Source organism: Micromys minutus (assembly GCF_963924665.1).
Source record: "Micromys minutus genome assembly, chromosome: 14".
Classification (NCBI taxonomy): domain Eukaryota; kingdom Metazoa; phylum Chordata; class Mammalia; order Rodentia; family Muridae; genus Micromys; species Micromys minutus.
This window is the reverse complement of record NC_137983.1, coordinates 51595844-51623825: the sequence shown is the minus strand read 5'-3', so window position 1 is coordinate 51623825 and position 27982 is coordinate 51595844. Positions and strand designations below refer to the sequence as shown.

General features: G+C 48.7%; 1 protein-coding gene across 1 annotated transcript; it reads left to right on the top strand.

The window, feature by feature from the left end:
- Positions 1–17: 17 nt before the first annotated feature.
- Positions 18–26877, top strand: TMEM255B (transmembrane protein 255B; the record flags this gene model as incomplete). The annotated part of the gene is made up of 9 exons (XM_080928503.1): positions 18–229; positions 5901–6043; positions 8718–8780; positions 16091–16180; positions 19695–19775; positions 20293–20378; positions 21097–21256; positions 22043–22186; positions 26713–26877. The coding sequence occupies exons 1-9, from the start codon at positions 175–177 to the stop codon at positions 26875–26877; spliced, it is 987 nt and encodes a 328-aa protein (XP_080784629.1). The 5' UTR covers positions 18–174.
- Positions 26878–27982: the final 1105 nt, after the last annotated feature.

The following is a 27982-nucleotide window of genomic DNA, read 5'->3' as shown; positions in this document are numbered from 1 at the left end:
TGGTGGACAGAGAAGGGAAAAGACCAAAGGAGAGGTAGAAAGAAGGGCCGGTGGAGTAGAGGAGAGCGGACATAGAGCTGCACTTCTTACAACTGCTCCTGGGCCTCCTGAAACCTAATCACCGGACAGGAGGAGCCTCGGAGCACTGCCCTCCCGGTGGAGGGCACTGCAGGGATGCAGCCGCTCCCACCACCTGTGCCAGGCCCTCTGGCTCTGCTGGATACCACAGGTTAGCTAAGGGCATCACTGGGATTCTTGCTGCTGGCTGGCAGGCAGTTTGGGGGCCCAGGAGCTGAGTTACAAGTCTCTAGCAGATCTAAGAGGGGAAACTACCCACACAGCTCAAGACTCAGCACAGGACTCCTTTGGGGTTTGGGGTTGGGACTTGGGTCTGGTTTCATGTGGCACCGGCCACCTGTCTCATCCTTCTCCCCACCAGTCTACCTACTGTCCCTTTCCGTTTCTGTCCTGAGGTTATCTTTTTGTTAACAGACCCAAATCCTTTTAAACGGTAAGTCCCAGACCCACACTTTTCCAGTTCCACTGCATTTATTTCAGTTTCTAAACTTTTCTGGGAAATGTTTGTTTGAAAGAACCAGGGAGTGTTTCCTGCCTGGGGGTGTGGGTGGGGTGGAAAGGTGCTCAGGGACTTTGGGGTTGTTGGAGCCAGCAGGCTCCAGCACCGGCTTCACACCCCAGCCCCCCATCTCTAATTGTTCCGTTTCCCATGTAGAGCCTGACACAGCCGAAAGCCAGATCTGTGTGTGTGTGTGTGGGGGGGGGGGGGGACAGGAAACCTGGTGCAGGCTCTGGCTCCAGCCACTTAGGCATGGGTGCTCTTCTGGGAGGTATCCTGACCCTGGAGGGATGCCGGGTATTGTTCCTGGAGGGCCAAGGGTGGTGGAGATTTTGCTGTGGAATTAAGGGATTAGACCAGAGTGCAGGAGGCGGGGATCTTTGGGAACCCAGGTGATAGCTTTCATCCTTCACGAAGACACTTTTGGGAAGTCTGATTGGTTAGTGCTGATAAAGAATAACGAGGAGTCTGGCTTCTTCCTGAGCCTGCTCTACCTTCTCTGCAAGGCAAGCAGCCCTGCGGCCAACCAGCCAGTGTTGAAGGCAGCTGTCACGTTACCAGTAACCACTGCTGTTACGTTAGAGTGACTTGGTTTACCCCTTGCTTCTAAATTTTCTTTTGCTAAGGAACTCCAGACTTTGAAATAGTTTGTGGGAGGTGTGTCTGCCTGTCTGTCTGTTTTATCGAGACAAGAGTCTTAAAAGCAACTGAAGGTCTGCGTGGCTCCCGGCAGCAATCATTTTAACCATTTTATATCGATGCTTCTTTGCTTACGGCTTGGGGTGGTGTTAAATATATAAAATCAGAACCTGGCGACTGAGCAGCACCTAGCTTTGCCTCTACTTACTACAGGATATGCCCTCAGGGAGTGTCCCAGGCTGGTCTCCCTCCCCCACCCCAGGCTCAAATGACCATTCTGCCTCAGCATCCTTAGTACCCAAGACTATAGACCCAGACTACCACCCTTGACCTAGAGGATCGACCTCACTCTGGGATTTTGGGTTTTGAAGATATCAAGGTCATGAAGAACCTGCTGGGTCTTGACCTCCAGGCAGGGTCTCTCTTGCCACGGTCCAGCACAGAGGACCATCTGTTGTCCATCAATGGCTGACCAAGTGGAACTATGAGGACCTAGGTCAGCAGTTCCAGCCAAGACAGGCAGAGACCTGGAAAGGACACCATTTGAAAATGAGGAGTTGGAAGTAGGGTGGGCAGAAAGTGGCCAGGTTATGCTGAGGTGTGGGGAGGGCATACCTGGGGATGAGTAGACAGCAGCAGTAAACAGTTGAGAGAGTCCCTATCCGTTCGTTCAAGGGCACCCTCAGAACAGCCTTGTGGGTTTTAAATGAGGACGGCCTTTACAGTCAGTCTCTGGGGACCGTATAATAGACTCAGTCTCTCAGGTTGCTGTCTTTGCTCTCTCTACCCAGGTGAAGTCTTATTACTTACACCACACTAGGTTGCCAGCCCCTCCCAGTGTGAGCCGGACACTGGCATCCTGAGTGAGAGACATGGCCTTGCGTGGGCTTCCTCGTGGGCCTGAGCTTGGTCATCTCCCGAAGTAGCTAACCTGGTAGCAGTGTAATTAGCAGCCAGGAGCTGTCTATGCACAGGACGGTAGCATCTTGTTGATGGGATAAGGGACAGAAGAGACGGTGGAGTAATTGGGTATCTGTCACATGTGAAATGCCTTTTATCTCCAAAAACTTGGTGTGCAAATGCTTGTATCTGGGGATTTCAGACACCCCTGCCTTCTTGTCTTGTTTTTTTTTTTTTTTTTTTTTTTTTTTTTTGTGCCATACTGAATATTCAGATGTATTTATAAAAGGTGCTTTGGGTAGGACTCTCCTTTTCCCTGTATTTCTGGTGGGAGTCTGTTAACTCTGATCCAAGTAGTCAGAAAGGGGTGCTTACCTGCCCTGTCCAGCAACCATGCAACCTTCTAGACCCTAGCTTAACCAGGGAACTGTGAACAGAAATTCTGGCTGACCTCACCCTTGTCTCTGGGGTTTTATTACGGAGTACCCTGGGGGAAAGTTAGACTAAGGAAGGGATATAAATGGGCAGCCATATAATTTCAAGGGCTTGACCTCTGGCCAACTGTTTTTGCAGGTCAGAAACCATAGCTCTTTAACAGTGCTAAGTGCCACCAGCCTAGGATGTCATGCTAATGAACCAACCCAGAGGACATGGTCCAGGGTGCTGTGTGCTAGTGCCACCCAAGGTGAAAGCTGTTTCAGCAGAAAGCTCTACCCAGATCTCAGCCATGCTGGGTCATTATTAGTTGTCTGGGATGCAACTGATGTGTGGTGCACTTAGAATGGAGAAAGCAGAACCCTTTAGGGGAAGAAAGTGCCAACCTGGTTCACTCCAGGGCTGGCAACTACCTGCTAATCCAGGACGCACTCTCTCAGTACCTCTGCAGACACCCACTGTGAGGTACGACCAGGTGGTACCTAGGTCCATCCTACCACAGGTGGTCTTAGCCTCCTTGGCTTGCTCCTGAGGCTGTGTGTGTACTTTTGGTAGGGCTGAGGGCACCATGGAGAAGCAGGGGCCTGCTTCAAGGCCTTCCATGTCCTGTCAAGGGTGTTACCTTTGGCTCGTGCTGGACCATGTCATATCTCACAGGCCTGGACCATCCAGGGCAGATTTCATTCAGCCCGCCTCACTTCCCTTAATTTTACGCAGAGGTTGTGGACACAGGAAAAAGTGGAACTGGGGTATCTCTCTCTGCACACCCCACTGCAGTAGCCTCTCCAGCCTCTCCTAAGGTTCTCCACTTACCACCCACCAACTTCAGGGCCAGCTGGATCCACTCCCCAAACACCTCAGGGCCTCCTTTTCTGGGTGGTGTTCCCGTACCACCCTGGATTCTCCTTGTCCCCTGGCCCTATGAAATGGGGGACTATATAAAGTCTATTTGTACCATGGTTCATCTTTTGTCTGGTGGCCTCTTATCCCAAGTCCGTAAGCTCCCAGTGGGGGTAAGGGATCTGAAGGCATCTGCACACAATGAAAACTCAAGTGGGGGATGGGGAACTTGGGGCATGAATGAGAATGAGGGGGGAAGGGAGAGGGGTGAGTGGTGCTTCTGCAGCTGACATTGATGTAAGCCCATGGGGTGAGCTGAGGCAGGTACAAGGGTCCTGTGGACTCTGGACATGAGCCTTCATCTCAGGCAAAAGAGTGGAGAGTCGGAGAGAGGAGGGGAGCCTGAACCCATATTTGAGGCCAGGACTTGCAAAGCCTAGTCAACAAGCTTTTACTAAACCCCCCCCCCGGGGGGGCCTTGGAAGCAGTGAGGACAGAGGTAGAGAGGGCAGCCCTTGTCAGCTCCTGTCAGCTCCTGTGTGGAGGAATGGGTAGATCTGGCCTCTTGTGGGGTTGGAGGGTGGTTTAGAAGAAGAGTCTCAGGAGAAACCTGTCAGTCGTGCTCTGGAGAAGGGTGAGAAAGTTGAACAGGGATGAGCAGGGGCTCTGGTAATGGGTCTTGCTCTTGGAGATGTGCCCTTGCTGGGTCAAATAAAAATGGTCTTTTCAGGTCAGCTTCATCATGTGAAATGTGAGAAATCATCTGTGGTGCTTTTAAAATGTATGTCTTGCGTTTCTAACTATCCTTTCCGTGGGCGTCACAACCTTGGCTTGTGTTAAGCTTCCCTGGTGGGGTCAAGGATGTGTGAAGTCTTCAGAGCGTGAAGGTCCACGCTCTCAGGTCGCTGGCCATTTTATTTATTTATTTTTGAGACAGGGTTTTTCTGGGTAGCCCTGGTTGTCCTGCCCAGGCTAGCCTTGTCCCTCAGAGACCCACTTGAGTGCTGATGTTAAAAGCATGCTCTACCATGCCCTGCTCCAGTGGCCATTTGAAAGGAGGTATACTTGGGTAGGCAGGCTGCTTCCTGGTGGTGCAGGCACTGTGCTGTGTGGTCATATATGAGTACACATATTTACATATATGTACACACTCACAAACCGTTGAGTTGTGGGACTCTGGAGGAGGACGAGGCCACCAGACTTCTTCCACTCAACTTGTGTTTGCAGCGACATGATCAGATGCTTGGCTGGATCAGAATTGAATATGTCTTCTCACTTGGCTTTGGCCTTAGCCTGTTTCAGGTGTGGGTGTGTAGGGACTAGGGGAGTGTACTGACTGGTTTTGTGTCAACTTGACACAAGCTGGAGTTATCACAGAGAAAGGAGCCTCAGTTGAGAAAATGCCTCCATGAGATCCAGCTGTAAGGCATTTTCTCAACAAGTGATCAAGGGGAAACTGCCCAGCCCATTGTGGGTGGAGCCATCCCTGGGCTGGTAGACCTGGGTTCTATAAGAAAGCAGGCTGAGCAAACCAGGGGAAGCAAGCCAGTAGGTAACATCCCTCCATGGCCTCTGCATCAGCTCCTGCTTCCTGAACTGCTTGAATTCCAGTCCTGACTTCCTTTGGTGATGAACAGCAATGTGGAAGTATAAGCTGAATAAACCCTTTCCTCCCCAACTTGCTTCTTGGTCATGATGATTTGTACAGGAATAGAAACCCTGACTGAGACAGGGAGGCATGTGTCAGTCAATGGAAAAACCTGTTCTATCCTCCCCAGACCATCAGGAAAGAGTCAGACTCAAGGGGGTAGAGTGGAGGGTGGAGCCCTTTCCTGTGAGGGCTGCACAGCTGGAGTTGGGCTGCATAGAGCAGGCTGTCCAGAGGAGCGCCTTATAGTGCTTCGGTTTGTCTGATGAAGGCTGGAGAAGAATGCTCAGTGGTTATTCCCTCTCCTGTTCTCTACCTGCGACATCATTTCAGAGTCTCATATTCCAAAGCTGCTGTAAGGCCTGGCTATTGCATTTGTATCTCCGGCAGGAGGTAGGACAGAGGCCATGTCTCAGCTCCCTGAAGTGTTCCTGAGTCCAACAATCTTTGCTGAGCTGTAGCACGTACAGGACTTAGTCTCACAGCCTCAGGCTGCAGATGCAGCCTTCTGGCCAGGTGGTTAGGTCTACACCCTGAAGCCCCAGCAGCTGACAAAAGAGGCCCAGCATCTGGGGCACAGCTGCCTCTGACACTTGCGGCACCTATGTGCCTCCCCTTTACCCTGCAAAACCCTTCTCTCCTTGGACATGAGCCATTCTCCAGCCCAGGCAGTGACCCCTGGCTATGCTCAGGACTGTCAAGGAGGAAGGAGTAGGCAGGCTGCTCACCTGCCTAGTCCAGCTAGGACCAGGTTTTCCTTGTGCTGGTAGAGGGCAGGCCTGGATTCCAAATGACTGGACCTGGAGCATAATGGGTGGGTAATCAGCCCCCAGCTCACCAATACCCTTCTTTTCCTCATAGAGGGCTTTGCAAGGAGAAAGAAGATCTCTCTGTGGTTTGTGGGCTCCCTGCTGCTGGTGTCTACCCTCATCCTGACCATCGGCCTTGCTGCTACCACCAGGACAGAGAATGTGACTGTGGGTGGCTACTACCCAGGGATTATTGTGAGTCAAAGGCCTATGGGGGACTGGGCAGGATGTTCAGCGAAATATGTGGACAGATGTATCACCTGCTAGTCTATGCTGCTGGAAACCCCTGCTGAGGGGAGGGGGACATAGTCCTAGAAAAAATGACCCCAGCCTGATGCTTGGTCTGAGAGTGTCCAGCAAGGTAAGGAGACTGAGGGCTGCTGGGTAGAAGCCCCTAAGACAGGCTTGCACCATGTTCATAGGCCAGCATTGTCATAGGGCCCCCTGGAGGTTTGTCAGGCAGGAGAAGGGTACGACTTTGGTGACAGTAGGGAGGGTTCAGGGCCACATAAGGTTACATGGTAAAGCTGAGGTGGACCAGAGCTTCTGGAAGTCTGAAGAGATGGTTGGTTGCACATTCTCCCCAGATCTCCGAAGGACCAGCCCAGATGCCCCTGAACATTAACACATACAGCAGCCTCAACATAATTCCTGGCAGATGGGCTAGTCACTTTGAGAGGCCCATAGGGAGGTCATGGGTCAAAGCTGTTGCTCAGGGTGCCGTCATTGAAAACAAGGAGTATAGTTATGTGCTGACTTCCTCCCACAAAGGGGTAAATAACTCTAGGGATGGTGCTAATAACTTCAGCAACGCAGGACCCTCAGCCCTGGGCATCAAAGCACATTACAATTTATATTTGTTTATCTATTTCTCTTGTATACATCATGTGTTATGTTATCTGCCGGGATATAATTCACAGATAACCCCGTGTAAAAAGCATCTATGCAGGAACGGTTTTACTATAACATTGCATGAAGCACATACCAGAGACGCTGACCTTGTACAAGGCTCTTCTCCTATGTTGGAAGGGCAAGGGGGGGATTCTGAAATTCACAGTCTAGACAGTGTAAAGGTCATCTCTGAGTCTCTAAGAAGTATGAAGCTCAGCCTGGAGTGCTAGTCACCGCCTGTTCTCCAGATACACGTGAGATTCTCACCTCAGGGAGCTCTAGTTTCATTTTGTTGCTGTGATAGAACACCCTGATAAAATACAACACAGGGGTGAAAGGGTTTATTTTTAGCTCACATTCAGGTTATGGTCCACTGTTGCTGGAACGGCACAGGAACAGCAGCTTGAAGCAGTTGGTCACATCCCATCCATGGTCAAGAGCAGAGAGAGATAAAAGCATCCATAATGATTGCTTACCATTTGTGTTCAGCTTGATTCCTCCGCTCTTATACAGTATAGGGCCTCCTTCCTAGGGAATGGTGCTGCCCACAGTGGGCAGGGGCTTCTCACATCAATTAGCTTGAGCCAGTCTCCCATGGACACACCCAACATAGACCACCCTTCATTGAGACTCTTTCCCAAAGTGATTTTAGGTTGTAACGGGTTGGTAATCAAAGCTAATTACCACAAGATTATATTCTAACATAGACTATCTCTGAGGGAAATGAGCAAGAACATATTGCCCTGGGGGATGAACTAACACTATATAAGCCAGAACTAGCTTCTTCTCAGACTGTTTCTTCATGGAGGTAATAGTGAAAGTCAGGTAAGTCACTGCATCCAATAGAACTGATGGGTGCTGGTCATCTCAGCAGAGTAGCCTGGGCATGAGTCACTACAACCAACAGAGCTAAGGGATGCCGGCCACCTCAGGAAGAGAGTGGCCCAGGCATGAAAAAAAATCATTTTTGGAAAAAAAGTTTTCACATTCCCCCCCCCCCCCAAATCAAACCTAGTATAACTTTTATATATTTTAACATCTTTATGATGGATGAGTCTGACACTTGTGAACTGTGGGCAAGGAGTATGGCCTTCAAAGCTAGATACTTGGAGAGATACTATTCTTTGGAGTCAATATGGGCAGGGCCTCCTGGACCAGTGCTCGACCCTCAGACTAACACAGGCTCAGAATAGTGTGTTCAGAGCATCTCTGGAACTCAGGTCCAACGCTCAGACTTTGAGACAAGGACATAAGCAAGCATATGACCCTAACAACTGGTCGAACCTCTGCCTGGGAGACCTCCTGGACCCCAAGCCGCCATCTTGGCTTTTTTACATGCCCAAGTTGCCTGCTGTCCTGCTCCAGTCGGGATTCTGGTACAGGCAAGGTCTTGGCATCCCTTCTGTTGAAACATCATAGCTGTTTTACCTGCTAAACATCTCTCCACCTTTCTTGGGCTGGCTTTAGAGGGCATGTCAGAAGGTCAGTGTGAGGGCTCCAGGTCCCTACAAAGGTGTACTGAGGCTTAATACCTGATTTCTGTGATCAAAAGTTAGACTGATATAGAAGCATTAGCTTCTGCCTCTCTAGGGCAGTAACTCCATGCTGGTTGGAGGGTTGACCAACTCTTCTTCTGACAGTATTTAATTTAATTAATTAATTTTTAAAATACAGGGTCTCACTTGGTAGCCCAAGTTGGCCACCCTCCTGCCTCAACTTCCCAAGTGCTTCCACACTCAAATGGACAAAACATTTTAAGGGTGTACTATTAAATATTTAAAACTATATTTACTTATCCTCTGACTTCTACACATGTGGGGTCCTCGGGATTGAACTGAGGTCATGATGCTTGCCAGCAAGTGCCTCTACATACTGAGCTATCTTGCCAACCTAAGGGCCATTATTAACTGTGATGGGTCAGTATGATGCTAACCAAACATCTCTCTCTCTCTCTCTCTTGTTCTTCCTTTCACCTCAGCTGGGCTTTGGGTCCTTCCTGGGAATCATTGGCATTCACCTGGTGGAGAATAGAAGACAAATGGTAAGAAGACACATCTTTCTTGCAAAATGAGTCCCCCAATGTAGCATGCTACAGTCACAGATAGGGTTTCCTCTCCACATTCACCTGAACTCTCTGGACTTATATTCTATAAAACCAAAGACTCAGGGCATTATTGGTGCCATTCATAGAGTGGTCAAAATGAGCATACCACACAGGTGATCAGAGAGAGGTAGAGATAAAAATAGCAGGGGATCCGGGGTCAGATGTTAGAAACATTGTTACTGTTCTATTGCTGAGAAGGGACATAGTAACCAAGGCAACTTTTAACATTGGGGGCTTTTTAATTGGGGGCTTGCTTACAGTTTTAGAGAGTGAGGTCATGATCATCATGGTGGGAACAGAGCAGCAGACCCAGGCAGATGAGAGCTCACATCTGATCCACAAGGCTGGGGGGTGTAGGGGAGGGAGGGAGAGCGCGAGCGCTCTGGAGATCTGAACTTGGGTCGCTTGCACAGCACATATTTTACTGCCTGTGCTGTGGAGTTTTAATGTTTCCATTTTATTTAGGCTTTTGATCCACTTTTGCATGAATGACAAGAAGCTGGGCTTTAGGCAACCTCTTCGTGTTTTTCTCTTCTGAACACCCTTTGTCAGAGTCCATTTTTAAAAGTAATTATAAAGTCTTTATTTTTAAAAAAACTAAAATGAGTTTATATAGTTTTATCTCTTACCTTTCCTCCCTCTATGCTCTCCCATCTACACCTACCTCCTTGCTTCCTCTTAGAATTATGCCTCTTCTTTAATTTATATATCTGTCTCTCTCTATATATATCTATATCTATATGTCTATACATCTATACATCTCCTGCTAAGCCCATTTACTGTTACTTCCATGCATATGGTTTCATTCATGACCATTTGGTAATGGATAATCATTAAGGTGGCTCATCCCTAGGGAAGACTAATGGTCTCTTCCTGCATTCCCTATTGTGCTGGACGGTTCTATGTCAACTTGACATTATCTAGAGTCATCTGTGCTTAGGAACCTCAATTAAGTAAATGCCTCCATAAGATCAGGTTGTAGGCAACCTGAGGCATTTTCTTAATTAGTAATTGATATGAGAGGTCCCAGCCATTTGTAGGTAGTATCACCCTGGGCTGGTGGTTCTGGGTCCTATAAGAAAGCAGGCTAAGAAAGCCAGTAAGCAGCATTCCTCTATAGACTCTGCACTAGTTCCTGCCTCCAGGTTCCTGTCCTATTTGAGTTCCTGTCATGACTTCCTACAATGAAAATGGACCATGATGTGGAAGTGTAACCTATTAGACCCTTTCCTCCTTAACTCGCTTTTTGGTCATAGTGTTTCATCACAGCAATAAAAACCCTAAGACACTTAGTTACTTGTAGTTCTTTGGCTATAAGGCCCAATGAAAATTTCCTCCTCTATCTAAGTGTACTTAAAGCCATATTGTTTTATCATGGGTGAAACCTCCATATCATTTCTGGAGATACAATCTCATGGTAGATTTTCTGGTCCACTGCTCTTAATCTTTTTTTCTTCTTCTTTCATGCTGTCCTCCAAGCCTTAGGTACAGGAGTCATGCTGTACCTGAACAACTGGGGCTGGCGGTCTCATGATCTCTTGTTCTCTGAGCCATTGTTCATCTGTTGCAAAGACAAATTTCTTTGATGAGGGCTGGGGCTAGCTACCTTTCTTGGCTCTTGTGCAAGGTGTCCAGAATCAGTCTGGGCAGAGAGGTTGAATGCGGTACATGAGAGGTTGGAATCTGTTCTTTGTCCACCAAACCAGTCATCTGACCATAAACGTGTGACTGGTTCCTGGGCCCCGAGTTTTGCCCCACTGATCTGTGGGTCTACCCATGAGCCACAGCAGCCTCTTGGTTTCTGCAGCTTTGTCGTAAGTCCCACAATCAGGATCTAGCTTTGTTCTGCATTTGGCTTGAGTGAGATCCCTTGTGATTGCCATGGGTGAACTTCCACACCAGGCTCTCTGGTAGGGACTGTGCTAAGTGAGGTTGAGGTGCTGAGGGCTCAGCTTCAGAAATACACTCAGTCCCCACTCATCTGGCATGTGTTTGTTTTTCTTTTAAAGAGTCTTTCACAAATGGTTTTAGTTTTGAGTGTACGTTTTCTGATTTTGTTGTTAGCCTTATTCCTAGTTATTTTATTCATGCTGAGGCTACTGTGTGGGCGTTGTTTTGGAGGAATCATGACCACCGGCTGTGCCAAGTTCATTCCAAACCCATGAACCATAGAACTCATTTGCTGTTTCTGGTAGAATTTCGGCAGATCTCTTGAGATTGTTACCTTACAGACATCAGCTTTACCTTTCCTGGTGGAGTACAGAAACCCTGGCTGTAACTACTCTGGGCTTGTCAGTTGAAGGATAAAGACTCAGAGATGATTTACTGATGAGGGAAGCATGTCCAGCAGTAGACAAGGAGCCCCTGTGTCCTTGTCCCTGTCAAGCCTCATGTGGATCTTGCATAATCTTTCTTCTCTCCTTTTAGAAAACTCTCCATTTGTGTTAAAGTTGTATTGACAAGCACAAATTTCAGTATAATATTAATTTACTATTGGATAATGCACCTGAATGATCCCTATTGATTAGCTTTCATGGTACTAGAAGGTACTCTCCATGATACAGGAGGAGAAAATTAATAAATGTTGATATCACCAAACTACAAATACTGTGACTCACAATAGTGACCTGCCTGTGGGAGAAAGTGGTGCAAGCTGGCATAAATGGTGTGGAATGACCACTGTTTTAAAATTGGATTTAAGGCACACTGCATGAGATGGAAACTATTCTTGATACTTCCAAACTGGCCAAGAGTCTGAGACTGAATAGGTCACGGGCCTATGGGAAACCTACTAAGGAAAGAAAAGCTGCAGTATTGGGCACTTTACATGTGAGCCCATGGCAAATGCTGTAGCACTGGGGAACTGAGCCACTTTGGACTTCAGGGCTGGCTTTGGCAGTGGCTGGTACCTAAAGGAGTAAGTACCACAGAGCTGTCTACAGTGAGCATTCAGAAATGAAAGCACCATGTTGTGCCTTTCTGGGGGCAATCGAGTTATTCCAGGAGGTGGTATCAAGCTAAGTAACCTCAGTCATGAGAGGATAACTGTGCTTCAGCTATGTGGAGCACTTTTCTTCTGATTTCTCTTTATTTTTACTTTTACTGGAGGAAAACGTAAGCATATGCAAAAATGGACAGAATGTCCTAACACCCCCAATGTGCACCCATCCCCCATCCACCGGTTCAGAGCTAACCTTTTGTCTCCTATTCTTTCCTTCCCATGGGAGGTTGAAGCAAATCCCAGACACTTATTCAATTTGCGCTTGCTCCAAGCTGTTCGCTCTGAGGGTGGAATCTAATTAGGAGTGAGTTCACCATTATCTCTGCCTATTATTGTGACAATATCCTGTGGAAGCCAAAGGACTCAGGGAGAGCGAGGGTCCTTCTACCAGGAGGACAAGTCACATTCCCCGGAGAGGGTTCCTGCTACCTGCCACTGTCTAAGCCTTACCTCTTTCCTTCTCATTTCCCATCCCTCAGGAGTTCTCAGCATCCTGCTGACTGAAAGCGGACACTTCTGTGTTTGGGAGGAACAGCACTATCAAAATCCTGTGGCAATTTGTCACAAGGAGTATACACAGCAACTAGGTCTCACCCTTTCAGTAGAACCCCATTTGAGGCAGGTGTGGCCTGTGTGTTGAATCAGGCCCAAACTCCTGAATCCCAGGAAGTTGGAGAGGCCCCAATTTCTTCCTTTACTGTCACACTGGAGCTGTGGCCTTCTCCTCTTTCTTACAGGGGCCATTTGTCTCTTAATTTATCTCCTTCCCAATCTTTGTTTCTTTCTGTCTCTGTGTCTTCCAATCTTTATCTTTCTCTCTGTCTCTCTATCCCCATATCTCTGTCTGCCTCTCTGTCTGTCTCTCTCTCAGACTGGCATGCTGAGGGGTTTATTTTATACATGTTCATGGGGTCAGGGGATGGGAGAGGACTCTGGCTGACTTTTTCTCTAGTGCACTCAGACCCGGCTCGGTCATTCATCAGCTCTGTGGTCTACTTTGTCTCAGCATGTTGGGGGCCTTGCAGACACCATGATGACCAGAGCAGAAATTGTAGCTTCCTGAATATGGGACACATGGGCCCAGCTGTGGCTCTTGGGAGGATGAGGCTCTCCAGACCTTGATCCAGAGGACAGGCCACATTTGTGTATTTTCAGCACCCGGGACAGCTCCCAGCATAGCCCCAAGGCTGCAGGGTGACAAGTGCCTGTGCAGGGGGACATTGAGGTTAGGGACTCAACCAGAACCTGTTCACTCCTCTGATGATCCTTGTTTATAAAAGTGTTGGGGTAACCCACCTGCTCTCAGCCTCTGTGTGTGGTGCCCATTTACCTTTGTCTTGAACTTAGCCTCTTTGGCCATCGCTACTTCCTCCTGCTGTAATGACATGGCCCTCAGGTTCCGGGTTGAGTGGCAGCCTGGAGAATGAGGAGGGTAGAGTTCTTGTCAGAGTAGTTCCACCCTAGTTGGCCAACAGAACCTGGAGGAGGGTGGCCAGCATTGTCCAAGAATAGCATGGTAACCCCAGAAGCTCTGGGATGAGATTTTCTCATTAGGAAAGGCTCCAAGTTGTCCCTGTGAGGTGTTTTTTGGTGTCTCCAGCTGGGATGGGCTGTGACTAGTGGGTGGCAGTGTGGGGCAAGGGGAAGAGTCTTCATCGGTGTGTGACTGTGTTGGGGGTCATGCACTGAGCATGCGTGTGGCACATGTTGACAGCACCTGATGAGGAGTCTGGTTTCACCTTGGCAGACGTCCAGGTTTGCACCATGTTCTGATGTTGGTCTTTGCACTGAGCACGCGTGGTGCTGAGATCTGTTTGCAAGGCTCTCAGCCTCTGACAACTGCTAATTAGTTAACCTGCTCCTCTGGGGGCAGAGGACAGAGTGACCAGCACTGCAGATGCTGCTGCCATGGTTGTCTGGAAGTCTGGGTGACAGATTCAGGAAACGGGCCACACACACATAGCAGGGCTTGGGGCAAGCTGACAGGAATCTTCTGATTTTGCCTTCCTTACAACACAGTTCTGACGTTGGGGTTCATGGCAAACAAAAAACTGAGATGGGGTGGGGGGAGAGGCAGAGGACACCAGAGAACAGTGACACTGTCATCAGAGAGCAACCACGTTGTCAGCGCATGGACCAGCCGAGGGGCCTGAGAGCTCTGATTCTTCTGACCAAGCTCAGTTAACAGGGTCTCAAGGAAGGGAACGAGGACTGAAAAAGCAGAGAAATGATTAGACAGAATTGTACCATGACTCCAGCCAGTGCTGAGGCTGAGGCGGCTTTATTCTTTCCCAGTCTGCTTTTATATCATTCTAGGTCCACCCAAAAACCATGGTCCGTTCTTAGATAAAAGAGAAAGTAATCCAGCGAAGGAGTAAACAAGGAGATCACACATGATAGCAACCAAGCAAAGTAGTAAGCCAGGAGATCACACAAGGCAGTAATTCAGCAAAACTGGTAAACAAAGTCCCATGGTCACTGTTTCTAATATTCTTACCTGTGCCTGCTTCCTTGTCCGAGCTCAGTGACAAATGACAAAAGCTCTTCACATTGTACACTGGGGCTAAAAAGAGAATTGCTTACTATCCTTGCTATTTCCTTCCTCCCTTTCCTTTCCTTTTTCTTTTTTCTTCCTTCCTTCCTTCCTTTCTTTTCTTCTTTCTCTTTTTCCTTCCTTCTTCCTTTTTCTTTTCTTTTCTTTCTTTCTTCCATTCTTCTTTTTTCCCTTTCTTTTTCTTGCTGCTCTCTTTCCCTTTCCTTTCTTTCTTTCTTCTTTTTTCTTTCCTTCCTTTCTTTTCTTCTTTCTTTCTCTTTTTCCTTCCTTCTTTTCCTTTTCTTTCTTTTTTTCTTCCTTTCTTTTTTCTCTTTTCCCTTTTTCTTGCTGCTCTCTTTCCCTTTCCTCCTTCCTTCCTTTCTTTTTTCTTTCTCTCTTTCTCTCTCTCTTTTCCCTCCTTTCTTCCTTTCACCTTTCCTCCCTCACTCCCATCCTTCCTTCTTCCCTCTCTTCCTTGCCCTCCCTCTCACCCTCCCTCCATCTTTCCCTGTCCCTCTTTCTTCCTTTCTCCTCCTTCCCTCCTTTATTTCTCTCTCTGTCTCTCTTTCTCTATATCATTTCTTTCTGAGACAGGGCCTTACTGTTCAACTCAATCTAGACTTAAACTTACTATGTGGCCCTGAATTCACAGAGATCCACCACCTTCTGCCTCCCCCCCCCCCCTTTTTTTGCTACTTCTTGATGGTCGCCCCTCTCCTTTACTCCCTGTGGCTGGCAATCCTGGTGACTTTATGCATCTCTCAAGACTGAGCACCAAACCCACACACTTGGGGTTTGGGGAGAAATTACAGATAAAAAAAGAGCTCACGCGTGGGTTTTAGGGGATGTGAATGCTTTGGTGGATAATCAGGCAGGAAATGCGGGTTTGTTTTTCTGAGCTAGGATCTTGGTGCATAGCAGAGGCTGCTTTGCGCTCATGCTTTTTGTCCCTTCCTCCTGAGCTCTGGGCTCTACTTCACTAGCCCCCCGCCCCCCGATCCAGGAATCCACTGAATCACTGTGCCTGCCTGCTCGGTCAATCTGGAACTGTGTCGCAAGAAAAACTGAAAATAAACATGGTCAACAACTAAAGAAGGTTTTCAGCCTTATTAGTAGTCAGAGAAATGTAAATATAAATAATAATTAGAAATGTAAATTCAGGAGAAGATTTAAAGTACAAATTTCATGTCATATGGATATGAGGAAGAAGACATTCTATAGCCAGTGGCTAAAGTGTAAAGAAGCTAAATATGCTCTGGAGTTACTGGGTTATAACACATGCTAGAGGAATTTATCCACAGGAACACCCATTTATTAATGAACGTAACATTTCCAATCTCACTAGCAGGCAGTTTAGACATCATGGGCACGTACTGGGTAGGCTGTGGTCAGATGTGACACTGGGCCCTTTCAGGCAGGGATGCTGCAGAATTAATCTAGTTATGTTAGAAGCCTAGGGCAAGTGTTCACATATGTATGAAAATGGGAACGGTGCAGGTTTGCAGAGGTGAGGACATCCAGTGTACCTCTGTGCAGAGGCTGGCGCTTTGTCTCATAGCACACAGGTGAGTATGTGGCTTTACCCCTCGGGCCTGGGTCACTTGGACGGAGGTAAATCAGGAATGGTCTGGCTATCGGCTCCACTTGGGCTCTGTGCTCAGGACTGGGTTCTTTAGGGTTACGAGTCCACACTCCTCTGTCTTCTTCTCCTAGCTGGTGGCAGCCATCGTGTTTCTCAGCTTTGGGGTGGTGGCGGCATTCTGCTGTGCCATAGTTGACGGCGTGTTTGCAGCTCGGCACATTGTGAGTACTGCCTTTGACTGGCACACGGTCTGTCTCTAGGGCTCTGTGTCCATGTAAAAACATCTCAGTCACACAGCTGGGCTCTGACATCTTCACACAGGCTCCAGGTGAGCTGCCATCGCAGTCAACTTGCTGAGTCTGGGCCCAGCAACCCAAACCCTCTGCCTTCCACAGGCCACATATGTACGGCAAGCACAAAAACATACCACACACAGAAGACACAAAAACAACCACACACAGTAGATACAAACACCCACCCTACACGGCAGGCACAAACACACACGCCACATGCCGCAGACACGCACATACCATATACAGCAGATAGAAACATACACAGACACCTGGTAAGTACAAACATACCACACCTAGCAGGTAAACAACACACACCATACACAGCAGACACAAGCACACGGCAGATGCAAGCAACCTTCCATCATTTCAGTAACTGTACCCCAGCACTAGGGGACCCTTGTTACCACTCTCCTCCACCCCAGCACTAGGGAACCCTTGTTACCACCCTCCTCCACCCCAACACTAGGGGACCCTTGTTACCACCCTCCTCCACCCCAACACTAGGGAACCCTTGTTACCACCCTCCTCCACCCCAACACTAGGGGACCCTTGATAACCACCCTCCTCCACCCCAGCACTAGGGGACCCTTGTTACCACCCTCCTCCACCCCAGCACTAGGGAACCCTTGATAACCACCCTCTTCCACCCCAGCACTAGGGGACCCTTGTTACCACCCTCCTCCACCCCAACACTAGGGAACCCTTGTTACCACCCTCCTCCACCCCAGCACTAGGGGATCCTTGTCCCCACTCCTTAGTTCCAGAGCTCTGTTCGGGATGGGGTGCTGTCCTCAGCCTCTTATCTCACCCAATGCGCCATGAAATCCCAACCTCTGCTCTTGTGTATGTTCAGTTTCATGGTCTCTCTTTAAAGATTGTTGTTTAATGTGGGGCTGAATACATAAAAAAGAAACCCCTTTATCTATAAAAGGACTTTCAGAGAATGTAGAGAGCCCTACTAGAGACAATTATAAACAGAGAAGAAGACACTGCTTGTGTCTGAGTTTCATCGCTAGCCAATCTGAACTTTGCCCCCTCGGTGAACAACCATACTTATTCACCTGTTTTACAGCTGCAGGGTCAGGTGGGTTCCCTGGGGACACAGGCAAATGATGATGGAGTCAGGGTTCTGGCCTAATAAAGGAGACTGAAACAAGTACATCTAGTATGTCATGTGATGTGTGCTGTGACATGAATGATGTGGCACAATTTAAAAGGCACCGTAGGACATGTGTTTGCTGTGATGTGGTGGTGGGAAGATAATTCACAGTGATGTTGGAGGTTGTGATACAGAATGGCGTGATGGGATGCAATATGTTGTGCTGTGCAGCGGGACGTATGTACAATGTGATTTGAATGACATACTATGCCATGATATGTTGTGATATGCTCATATACTGTGACATGAGACAAGGAACACTATTATGACATAGTAGTGACTTTATATGCATTGTTCTAACCTGGTGGAAATTCTCTGTGTGTGTATTTGCATGTATGAACACATGTGTATGAAGGGTATGTAGCTCTCCCAGTACCTGTAGTTGTGTGTTTAGGCATCTGGTCATCTGCATGTAGACTCCCCAGAGAATGTGCTGAACTTGCCTTGTGATTCTGTCTCTGGGTACAGTGTGGTTTTCCCTTGCAGCTTGTCAGCACTTGGCTGAGAGAAATCACCTTCCAGAGACTTCTGTCTTCAGGTACATAGTTGCCTATCTGCAGCCGCAGGTGTGAGAGGACCTCACTCACCCTTTCTGGCTTTATTGATGAGAAAAGTCTGGGAGTCAGATCTGTCTGTGTGACCACCTGCTCCTGTCTGCATGTATCCACCTGAGCATGCCCAACTATTTGTGCTCACCTGTTATACCCATCGCTGCGCACCTGCTAGTGTGGGATGACAGCTCAGTCTTGGACTTCTGAAGAGTGTTCAGTGTAGTTGAGAGTTTAGCACAGGGTCCACATGTGCAGTACCAGCTGGGCCCCTGAAGACGACATCATCTGTGCACCTGAAGGCCTAGACCCCTGGTGTCTATGGTCAGTTCTGTGGGTGGGTGGCCAGAGTGTTGGTGACTCATTGAGGTTCACACTCTGAGGCCACTGATATCATGCAGATACACACCAAGCTGCCACCATGTGAGGAGATGGTGTGAAGACCCCATTCCCACTTTACACCCTCATCTCTCTCTGAGAAGTACACTGGGAAAGAATCTGTGTCTTGCCATTTTGTGATGAAGGCCAAGTTAGCTTGACATCTCTGAAGCATCTTCAGAACTTGTGAGCCAGCTCTCCAGTTAAGAAATGTCACTGATACATAGTAAAGAACCCAAAGGAGCATTTACAGATTCTATGGCTATATGCCACTCTACAAGTTCTAGGACCTGCTGTCTGTCCCCTGTCCTAGCAACTGCTTACTCATTAGTCTGTCCCCTTCACTCACAGCTCTAGCAAACCTTGGCTTCCTCATGGTTCAACACCATGTTGGTTCCATGGGTGTTGGAAACACAGAGGTGGGAACATTGTGAGGTAGATATTGATGTGCTTATCAAGTGGTGGGGCATGAGAAATGGAAGAACATATGGATGATTGATTGATGCATAGGCGATTGAATGATTGGATGCATGGATGATTAAATGGCTGAATATATGAATGGTTGAATGGATGGATACATAGGTGATTGAATGATTGGATGCATGGAGGAATGAATGATTGGATGCATGGATGAATGAGTGATTGGATGCATGGATGAAAGAATTATTGAATGCATGGATAAGTGAATTATTAGATGCATGGATAATTGATTGGATGCATGGATGAATGAATGATTAGATGCATGGATGAATAAATGATTGGATGCATGAATGAATGAATGGTTGGATGCATGGATGAATGAGTGGTTGAATGCATGGATGAATAAATTATTGGATGCATGGATGATTGGTTAGATGCATGAATGATTGAATGATTGGATGCATGGATGAAGGAATGATTGGATGCATGGATGACTGAATGAATGATTAGATGTGTAGATGATTGGATGATAGATGTATGGATGAATGAATGATTGGATGCATGGATGATTGAATGATTGGATGCACGGATGGTTGAATGAATAAATGAATATACGGGACTTTGGATGGATGAGTGAATCAGTCTCAAACCTCCCTTGTCCCTTCCTAGAAGGAATTTGTTTTGCTTTTAGAAAGATGGAGAAGCCTGGTGCCCCTGGCAAGGTGTAGAACACCCCGTGGCCTACTCAGCAGCACAGCCCCTGTCCTTGTGCCGATGTCTGCCCGGCAGATAGATGCAGGGTGTCCATAATCCTTTCCCTGGTGGCTGGTAACAACTCATGTGGCCTCAGTTCTGCACAGTCTATGGAAGGCAAGTCTGAAATGGCCATTCCTGGTTGGGGATGACCAGTCCGACCCAGCTACATTTATTTCTTTAGGAACCAAGGCCTCTCAGTGCGGGCAGATGCCAGTTTTACTCCAGTGGGGCTGGGTACTTGTATGACGTCTATCAGACAGAGGTGAGTCCCTTTGGCAAGCATGCCTTCCACATCCCCCTTTTGTTTCTGGTTGAAATGGCTGTATTCTCACAGATCTTCTGCTCTATGGACATCAAGGCATTGAAAGCTAGGGGCGAGGCTCAAGAGTTCAATGCATAGGGTTCTCTTTGGAATCACAGCTGCGCCCTTTCCTCTTTGGCACAGTGTTAAGATTCATCTCCCCAGTTCTGCGTGGCCAATTAGCATTCTAATTAGCATTTTCACTAACTTAATCACTGCCAGGAAACACTGGGCTAACACATGTGCAGTGTTCAAGGGATCCTCTGGCTCTTCAGGCTGGGGCAGCTGTAGTATGACCTCACTCTCTACTTGAGATGCCAGGAAGCGCAAGTGCACACAGCAGCCGACCCGTGAGACCAGCCCAGGTGGGCACCGGCAGTGTGGTTCAGTGGGGGATGCTCCTCACTGGTGCTGTGGAGATTTGCTCCTGGGCAGGAGAAGGTGTAGGAGGAGGTGTGAACCTGTCATTCTACCCCAGGTCACCTGCTACTCTCTGGACGGGAGGTGTCAGCTGAAGGTGAGGAGCAACACATGCTACTGCTGCGACCTCTATGCCTGTGGGAGGTAAGGCTACGTCAGGAGTCTGTGCGTACACAAGTAAACAAGCCAAGCATGCAAGCACACAAATGCATGTGCATGAGCACATGAAAGACCCTGTACAGGACATCTGTCTGCAAGCGAGTGAGAGAGGCTCCCATTTCTTCCTTCCTGTATCCACTTGTGTTTCCTGCTTCTTCCCTCTGGATCTAGTTTCAGCATCGAAATGGTGGATCCTTGGAGTGATTGGGTTTCCATCCAAGTGCGCACAGTGTGCGGAGGTACCCAAGGGTTCAGGGAGGATCACACACCTTGAGGCAGCTGGCCATCAGGTGGCAACAGTCCAGCTGTGTGATTCTCTGCTCCCTCTCAGCGCTAAGACCCACCTACAACTTTTTGTTGTGATGCACATGGAGGATGAAAACAGAAAGGTGCTTATTACTCTGGCATGGAAGGTAGTTCAGCCATGGTCCCAGTTGGCATTAAGGGCCTAGAGCTAGTAATTTGGGACACTCTGTGTCCATTTTACGCCTCACTGTGAGGCCTGGCCAGCCCCACCAAAGGTAGATGAATGCCCAGAGAAGCAGAGGTCTCTAACTTGTTTGAGATGTTTTCACCTGTGTAAGAGGAGACCAGCAAAAGATCCAGAGGCCTCTGGCACTGGGAGCCCCAGGGTTTGTGGTGCAGCCTGTCACTTGGCCATGATCTAGCAATGGGGGTGGTAACTTTATTCTCCCTCCTACAGCACAGAGCCCTCACCTGCCTACTATGAATTTGTGGGTGTGCGGAGCTGCCAGGATGTGGTCCACCTGTACCGGCTGCTCTGGGTGTCCACGGTGCTGAATGTGTTGGGCCTGTGTCTGGGCATTATCACAGCTGCGGTCCTAGGGGCCTTCAAGGACATGGTGAGTGGTGTCCTCCTATGTTTCCAGCCGGTCAGTCATAGCCTAGAATTCAGGGCTTTCCCCTTCACGAGAGCTCAGCGGCTCCCTCAATAAAGGAGGACCCAAGCTCCCGAGGGATATGCATGTCAGGTAGTAACTACGACTACCAGTCACTGGTTCTGGGAACAGAACCTGACAACCCGCTGTGTAAATCTTCCCCGTCCTCTTAGGCAGGAAGAACGTGTTACCATTTAAGAACTAAACTTCACTCTGTCACTGTGGGATTCATGGATGCCTGGGTGTGATGGTTCTGGGGAGGGCTTGGGCCCCCATTTTAACAAGCTGAATGAGAAATCTGAAATTCACCCCTACCTACTTCTCTCGGAGCGAGTCCTACTGAATCTACCCTTGTGCCCTAGCCCGTTGAACTTAAATCACTGGTAGAACCTCCCTTCTGTCCTCTCAGGGTCCATAGCAAGCCCTTTAGGGTTTCTTACAAGTCCATAGTGCTGTAAAACGCTCCCTGGGTGATTCTTGTTTTGCTCATCCTGTGGTCCTGGGGCGCTCGCCATTGGCTGGGCTCTTCAGTTCCCACCGTCTAGTCTTTGGGCTCTACCAAGCTACCTCTCCAGGTGGTGGCTCCAATCTATAGACCGTGTGTAGAGTGGACCTTTTTGTGAAGTCATGAAGAAAAGGTTGGCTTGTGCTTCATGGCTTGGGTTAGGGTTCCCCAGGCCAGGCTGCAGATCTGAAAACTACCTTGGGTGGCTGCAAGGTTGGGTGGTCATGCCTCTGGCTTTCCTTCAGGTCCCTCTGTCTCAGCTGGCCTATCGCCCATCTCCACCACCTCAGATCCTCTACAACCCTGCCCAGCAGATCCTAGCCTACACCGGCTTGTGCCCCCCGTCTATGAGTGTGCCAACCTGTTCCTCCTACCCTCTGCCGCTACAGGTAGGCATGCTGTGAAGTTGGTGGGTATTTCTGTGGGCTTCCGAGTAGGCAGGGTAGGGCTGGGGGTAGAGATGGATGGAGTTTGATATAGATGATGGGGAAGGAGATCATTGTGGGATGGGTATTGTCATTTTTGAGGCTCATTGCTGTTTATGGCCATGAGAGAGTTATTTCCGTAGCTTTCTACTTGAGCTGTGAACTGGCCTCATGCTGGTAAGGGGGACTTCGGGTGCCAACAGCTGCCTGGGTTCTGAATACTTGTATGCCAGTGGGTGTCCTACGTGGAGCCAGGTGCTTGCTAACATCTGCTGAAGTTTATCTACAAAGGTTCATGCACCCAGTGCTACGGACCCTGAGAACTTCCGGGGAGGTGGTCTGAAGTAAGATCCTGTTTAAACAGGGCTTTGCTTCTCCTGTTTCCACTCTTAGCTTTGGCTTGTTCATGTCCCATGAAGCTCTTCTGGCCATGGGTAAAATGGCCCCAGTTGTCCAATGGTACTGATTGACTTGGACTCGCCATGGTGGACTTGTGGGGCTGTGATCCTCGTGGCTTGCATCTTAGCACTGTGCTACGTCACGTAGAGACCCCTAGTTGTGACAGACAAATCATGTGTAAACATTGCCCAGTGTCTCTGTGGGGAGATTGAGATCCCAGGTCTAGGCAGCCCTTTCTCAGTGGGATGATGCCTCCTCATGCAGTTTGGCTGGTAGGTGGCTTGTCTAAGGACACCAACAGAAGCAGTTATGAGACTCCCAGAGCTGGGCTAAGTAAAGCTCTGCCACTGTCTTATGTCGAATTGAGGCTCTTTGACCTGTGGGCCTGGTGAATGTGGCAGAATCACTCGTGTGATTTGAAGTCACGTGTCCCCAGGTATCCCCCAGAAGACTCCGCCTAATGAACCATGCCAACATGAAATGTGAGGCCTTGCCAAGCAAATGACAGTTTGGGGAGGACGTGAATGTCCAGCTCTGACCATCTTGGATGGAAAGAGCTGTCAGAGCCCTAGGACTGTGACCCAACATTGTGACCAGATGTGAGCAGCACTTGGGAGTCTTCTGACCATCGGGGGCCCACATTTGTGAAGTGAGGGCAGACAACATGCAGAACTGGAAGAAGGCATGAGGACCCCCCTAAAGTATAGCTTCACTCTGTTTTCCAGGCCCACTGGTGCCCTAGATTCAGAGAGTGAGGTCACTGTATTGCTGTTCCACCATGCACGGGCAGGTCCCTTTTCTCTGTACCTTGGTTTCCTCTGATTGCCTACAGATGAAGCTGGGGCTGTAATTCCTGGACTGCTTGGGTCCTTTGGGCTCTGGAGAAGAGATGCTGCAGTGGCTCATTGAAATGTTGGGGAGTGGGTCTGGTTTCTCAGTGTGACATCCCCAGGCTGTGCTAGTGGGACTTCCCAAAAGAGAACTGGACCTTCATCCACCGGAACCACGGGGACCCTTAATCAGAGAACATGAGGTCGTTTAGGATAAAATCTGGGTTGGGACTGAATCTCTCCTCTCTGGAACATTGGGAGCAGCTATGTCTAGTGTCAGGAAATGAGGTGGTTCTGGTGATGACTCCAAGGACATCAGCAGAAGCAGCTGTGGCTCCACAGCCTCTGCCTTTTGATGGAACTTCTATGTTGGCTTCAGGAAGGATCTCTCTGGTCTCCATCCCGGGAAGGATGCTATCACCGCAGGCAGCAGCTCTTTCTAAAACCCTGCTCTGCAATCCTGGTCTTTTGTCAAATCCTCTCCCTTGGTAGCCCTGATAGGGTTCCCTTATCTGCTCTGGATGCCTTTGGACAAAGAGACCCACCAAATCCCATAGTGGCCAAGAACACGATTCCAGAGGACAGCCTGTGCCGGCACTGTGTTCTTTCAGAACACCTGATGCTCCACAGTGGATGGTGATGGACAGGAATGTGTGGTCCCGTTTCCTCTTGCTTGGAGTCTGTCCTGGTGCCTTCCTGCTTCTCAGTCTTGAAGGCCTGGCCTAAGGAAGAATGGACATCTATGGAGGGGCTGCCGGCCTGCTCTCATGGGATGTGAGATTCCCTGAGATACTCTTCCCTGTTCCTCATGGAAAAGGACAAATATTGCCTGTGGTGGCGCATAAGACACTGTAGACACACTTTTGGGAACCTAGAAGATGACCTGCCAAATCCCATGGACATTTGCTGTTCTAGGAACTTTGTGTTTTCAGAACAGAGGCTTCCCTTCCTCCCAGAGGAAGATTGAGACCTCACGCTCTGGGCTGAGCAGCTTTCATGGCAGCATGTGTGAAAGCATAATTGTACATATGTTTAGTAATCAGATTTCTATGGAAACAGGCATGAGCCATGTGTTCCCTCAGAACAATGGAGCGAATGCTGTCTCCACTGGCCAACAGACAGGACGAGATAACTTAACTGTCCTGTTGAAGTCATTAGCAGCCAGCAAACATCCCCGTATAATAGGAGGGGGTAAGATGGCTATTGGAGGTGTTTCACAAGGACAGTAAACAACCCAGAACTTTGAAGGGGCCCGTGCCTGGCCCAGCAGCCTGCCTGACATGACAGCAGAGGTTCGCGCGAATGGTATTTCTGAGGCAATAGTCCTGTCCACCTTGATGCGCTCAGGAACTGCCTTCATGGATCCTTGTTTAGTGAGGTGTTTTCCTCCAAGTTTCCTATGGTTTGCTTTGTGGTTCCTGGTGGTTTATCTTGTGGTTCCTGGTGGTTTATCCTGTGGTTCCTGGTGGTATATCCTGTGGTTCCTGGTGGTTTATCCTGTGGTTCCTGGTGGTTTATCCTGTGGTTCCTGGTGGTTTATCCTGTGGTTCCTGGTGGTCTATCCTGTGGTTTCTGGTGGTTTATCCTGTGGTTCCTGGTGGTTTATCCTGTGGTTCCTGGTAATTTATTCTGAAGTTCCTGGTGGTTTATCCTGTGGTTCCTGGTAATTTATTCTGAAGTTCCTGGTGGTTTCTCCTGTGGTTTCTGGTGGTTTATCCTGTGGTTCCTGGTGGTTTTTATCCTGTGGTTTCTGGTGGTTTTTATCCTTTGGTTTCTATCCTGTGGTTTCTATCCTGTGGTTTCTGGTAGTTTTTATCCTGTGGTTTCTGGTGGTTTTATCCTGTGGTTCCTGGTGGTTTATCCTGTGGTTCCTGTGGTTTATTCTGAGGCTCCTGGGAGCTTGCTCCATGGCTGTGCATCTTCCTACTTTCAGAAAAGAGCAGAGTAGACAGTATGAGAAGCCCACTCTAGTGGACCTAAGAGGAAGGTCTCTCTGCATGCATTGCCTCTGTGCTCATGAGGATACACACACAGACATCAGGGATAAACAGGAAGATTTGAGAGCCAACAGTGGAGCTTTTTGTGACATTCGTTTTCAGTCAGGGAGCCGTTCTTAGGTTCCAGTCTTCCTTCCTTGAGAAGCAGTAGCTTTGGGACAGACAGTGCTGCCAGATCCTGACCCCAGCATCAGGAAGACATGGCTCTCTGGTTGCTCATGAGACCTAGATGCAGACAGGGGAAACATCACAGAGTGCACAGGAATCACTTTAAAAAACTTGCTTCAAAATTCACTTTATTTATTTAAATACTGATTTTAAGTTTTAAACTTCTGGTACTTAAGAAGGGAAGAGGAAAAAGAAAATACCAGAAAAGATTTACTTCAGACCTGTGCTGTTCCCCAAATTTTCCTCATCACATTAACTCATCTTTGATCTTGGGGTTTCTATTGGGGTGTCAGAGATAGCAGACCCAGCAAATGTAGAGAGAGATTTGTTTTTATTGGTTTTAAAGATTTATCATGTATACTTCATCCTGCCTGTATGTACACCTGCCTGCCAGAAGAGGGCGTCAGATCCCATTACAGATGGTTGTGAGCCACCATGTGGTTGCTGGGAATTGAACTCAGGACATCTGGAAGAGCAGTCAGTGCTCTAACCACTGAGCCATCTCTCCAGCCCAATGGTCCACTGTCCTCGGGACCAGGGAAGTACTGTTGCGACTATTACCCATGGTCACGCTTAGGCAAGAGTTTCTCCTTGAGGGTCTCTGCCTTTTTTTCTTAAGGTTTGCAAGACTGGACCAGGCTCCCCAACAGTACTAGCTTACTCAAAGTCACCGATTAAACGTTAATTACATCTGAAAACACCTTCCTTGAATTCTAGACTATGGCTGACCTTGGCTACTGCCACAATGACTACCACACTGTGTTGGGAATGTTGATTTATGGTCTTGCTGTCTTAGTGAGCGTCAAGGTCCTGGCCGTAGGTTGACCCTGGATCTTCTAGTCAGTGCTAGTGAAAGCTGATGGGCCAACCAAGTCTGAAGTTTGGAGACTTCCTGTGTCCCCCGGCAGCTTTAGAAGCTGGGTCTGGGCCAATCAGGTGCCGTCTAGGCTAACATGTGACCTCTCTTGGCTGTTCTAAGGCTTGAGGCTTTCTGAGAGGCCTGATGAGCCCGTGGCTCCTGGTCTGGTAGGGTGTTGAGTCAAGGTGGTGCTGCCGTAGTGTGGCTGATCGAGGACGCCTCTCTGTTTAATTGCAGCCCTCCAGTGCCCCGCCGGCCTTGGCCTCTGCTGACCTCTCTCTGCCCGAGGACGCAGAGTCTCCTTCCCAGTGCCACTCCAGCCATGGGCATTCCCATGCTCCTTCACCCTGCACGCCAGCCTACTTCCTCCCAGGGGAGAAGCCTCCCCCCTACACACCCTGACACGGAGGACGTAGTAGACTAAAAAGTACCGTGCTTTGGGGTTTTCAGAAATAAAACAAACGTGATAAAGCCACATACAGAAATAGAAAGCCCGCTTCTGCAGCCAGCCTCATAGAGAATTCAGGAAGCTCCGCAAAGCTATTGGCCTTCTCTTGGGCACAGCCTCTCCAGCATAGTCCAGGACCACAGGCAGGAGCAGAGCTAGCTAGCTGACTGGCCCCACAACACCTCGGCTGTCCACTGCCTCTTCCTGGGTAAAGACCGGCAACAAACCGTACCAGAACCCAGCATCCTCATCCGGAAGGGCGTCTCTGCACCGGCCATTGCTCACGGCTCCGTTTCCCCCTTACCACAGACATAGTTATCAGTCACTAGTACCCTGCAAAGAGAAGGTAGCCAGGCATTTATTTCAGTGAGGATTGTTCCTTCAGGAAATGAGTTACAGACTTCTGTGACTTTCTTCTTAGAGAAGGGACTGCCCAAACCTGAGCTCTTCTTTCCTGATGTGAAGAAAAAAACAAGCTTTTGAGTTCTGCCTCTATGCAAGCTCTACCTTTTGGAAGACTCCAGATCTCACTCTTACTTCTCTCTGTGGTGAGATATTGATTTGTGACCACTGGTTTAGTTAATTAGCTGCCACGTGGCCATAGTAGCCTGCCTTTCCCTCTCTAAGGTCCAGAACTAGCAAGTTGTGGGGAGGACCTGCGAAGATGTGGCTCCTGCGCCCCCTGCTGGCCAAGGCCACTCTGTCCAACAGAAGATCTTAGCAAAGCAGGTTTGAGATTTTCTAAAGTTTCTCACAAAGGCCCACAGGATAGGTCCAAGCCGGGAGGTGATGAGTCCATCTGTGCAGAAGATGTGCTGCAAATACAAGAGCCACTCACTGTCCCCTGAAGTGCCGAGACAGCCACCGGTCTGAGGATTGCTAACTATGCACAGTCCTTGTTATCGAGTTTGACCTTGCAGCCCGAGAATTGAGAGGGGCTTGGTTTCCATTTGATGCTGACTGACCTTGGATCCAGCACACTCTTGCTTCCCTACATCCTCCAGGAGCCTGACCTCAGCCTCTCTAGGAATCTGGGTCAATATCAATAATAATCTGCCA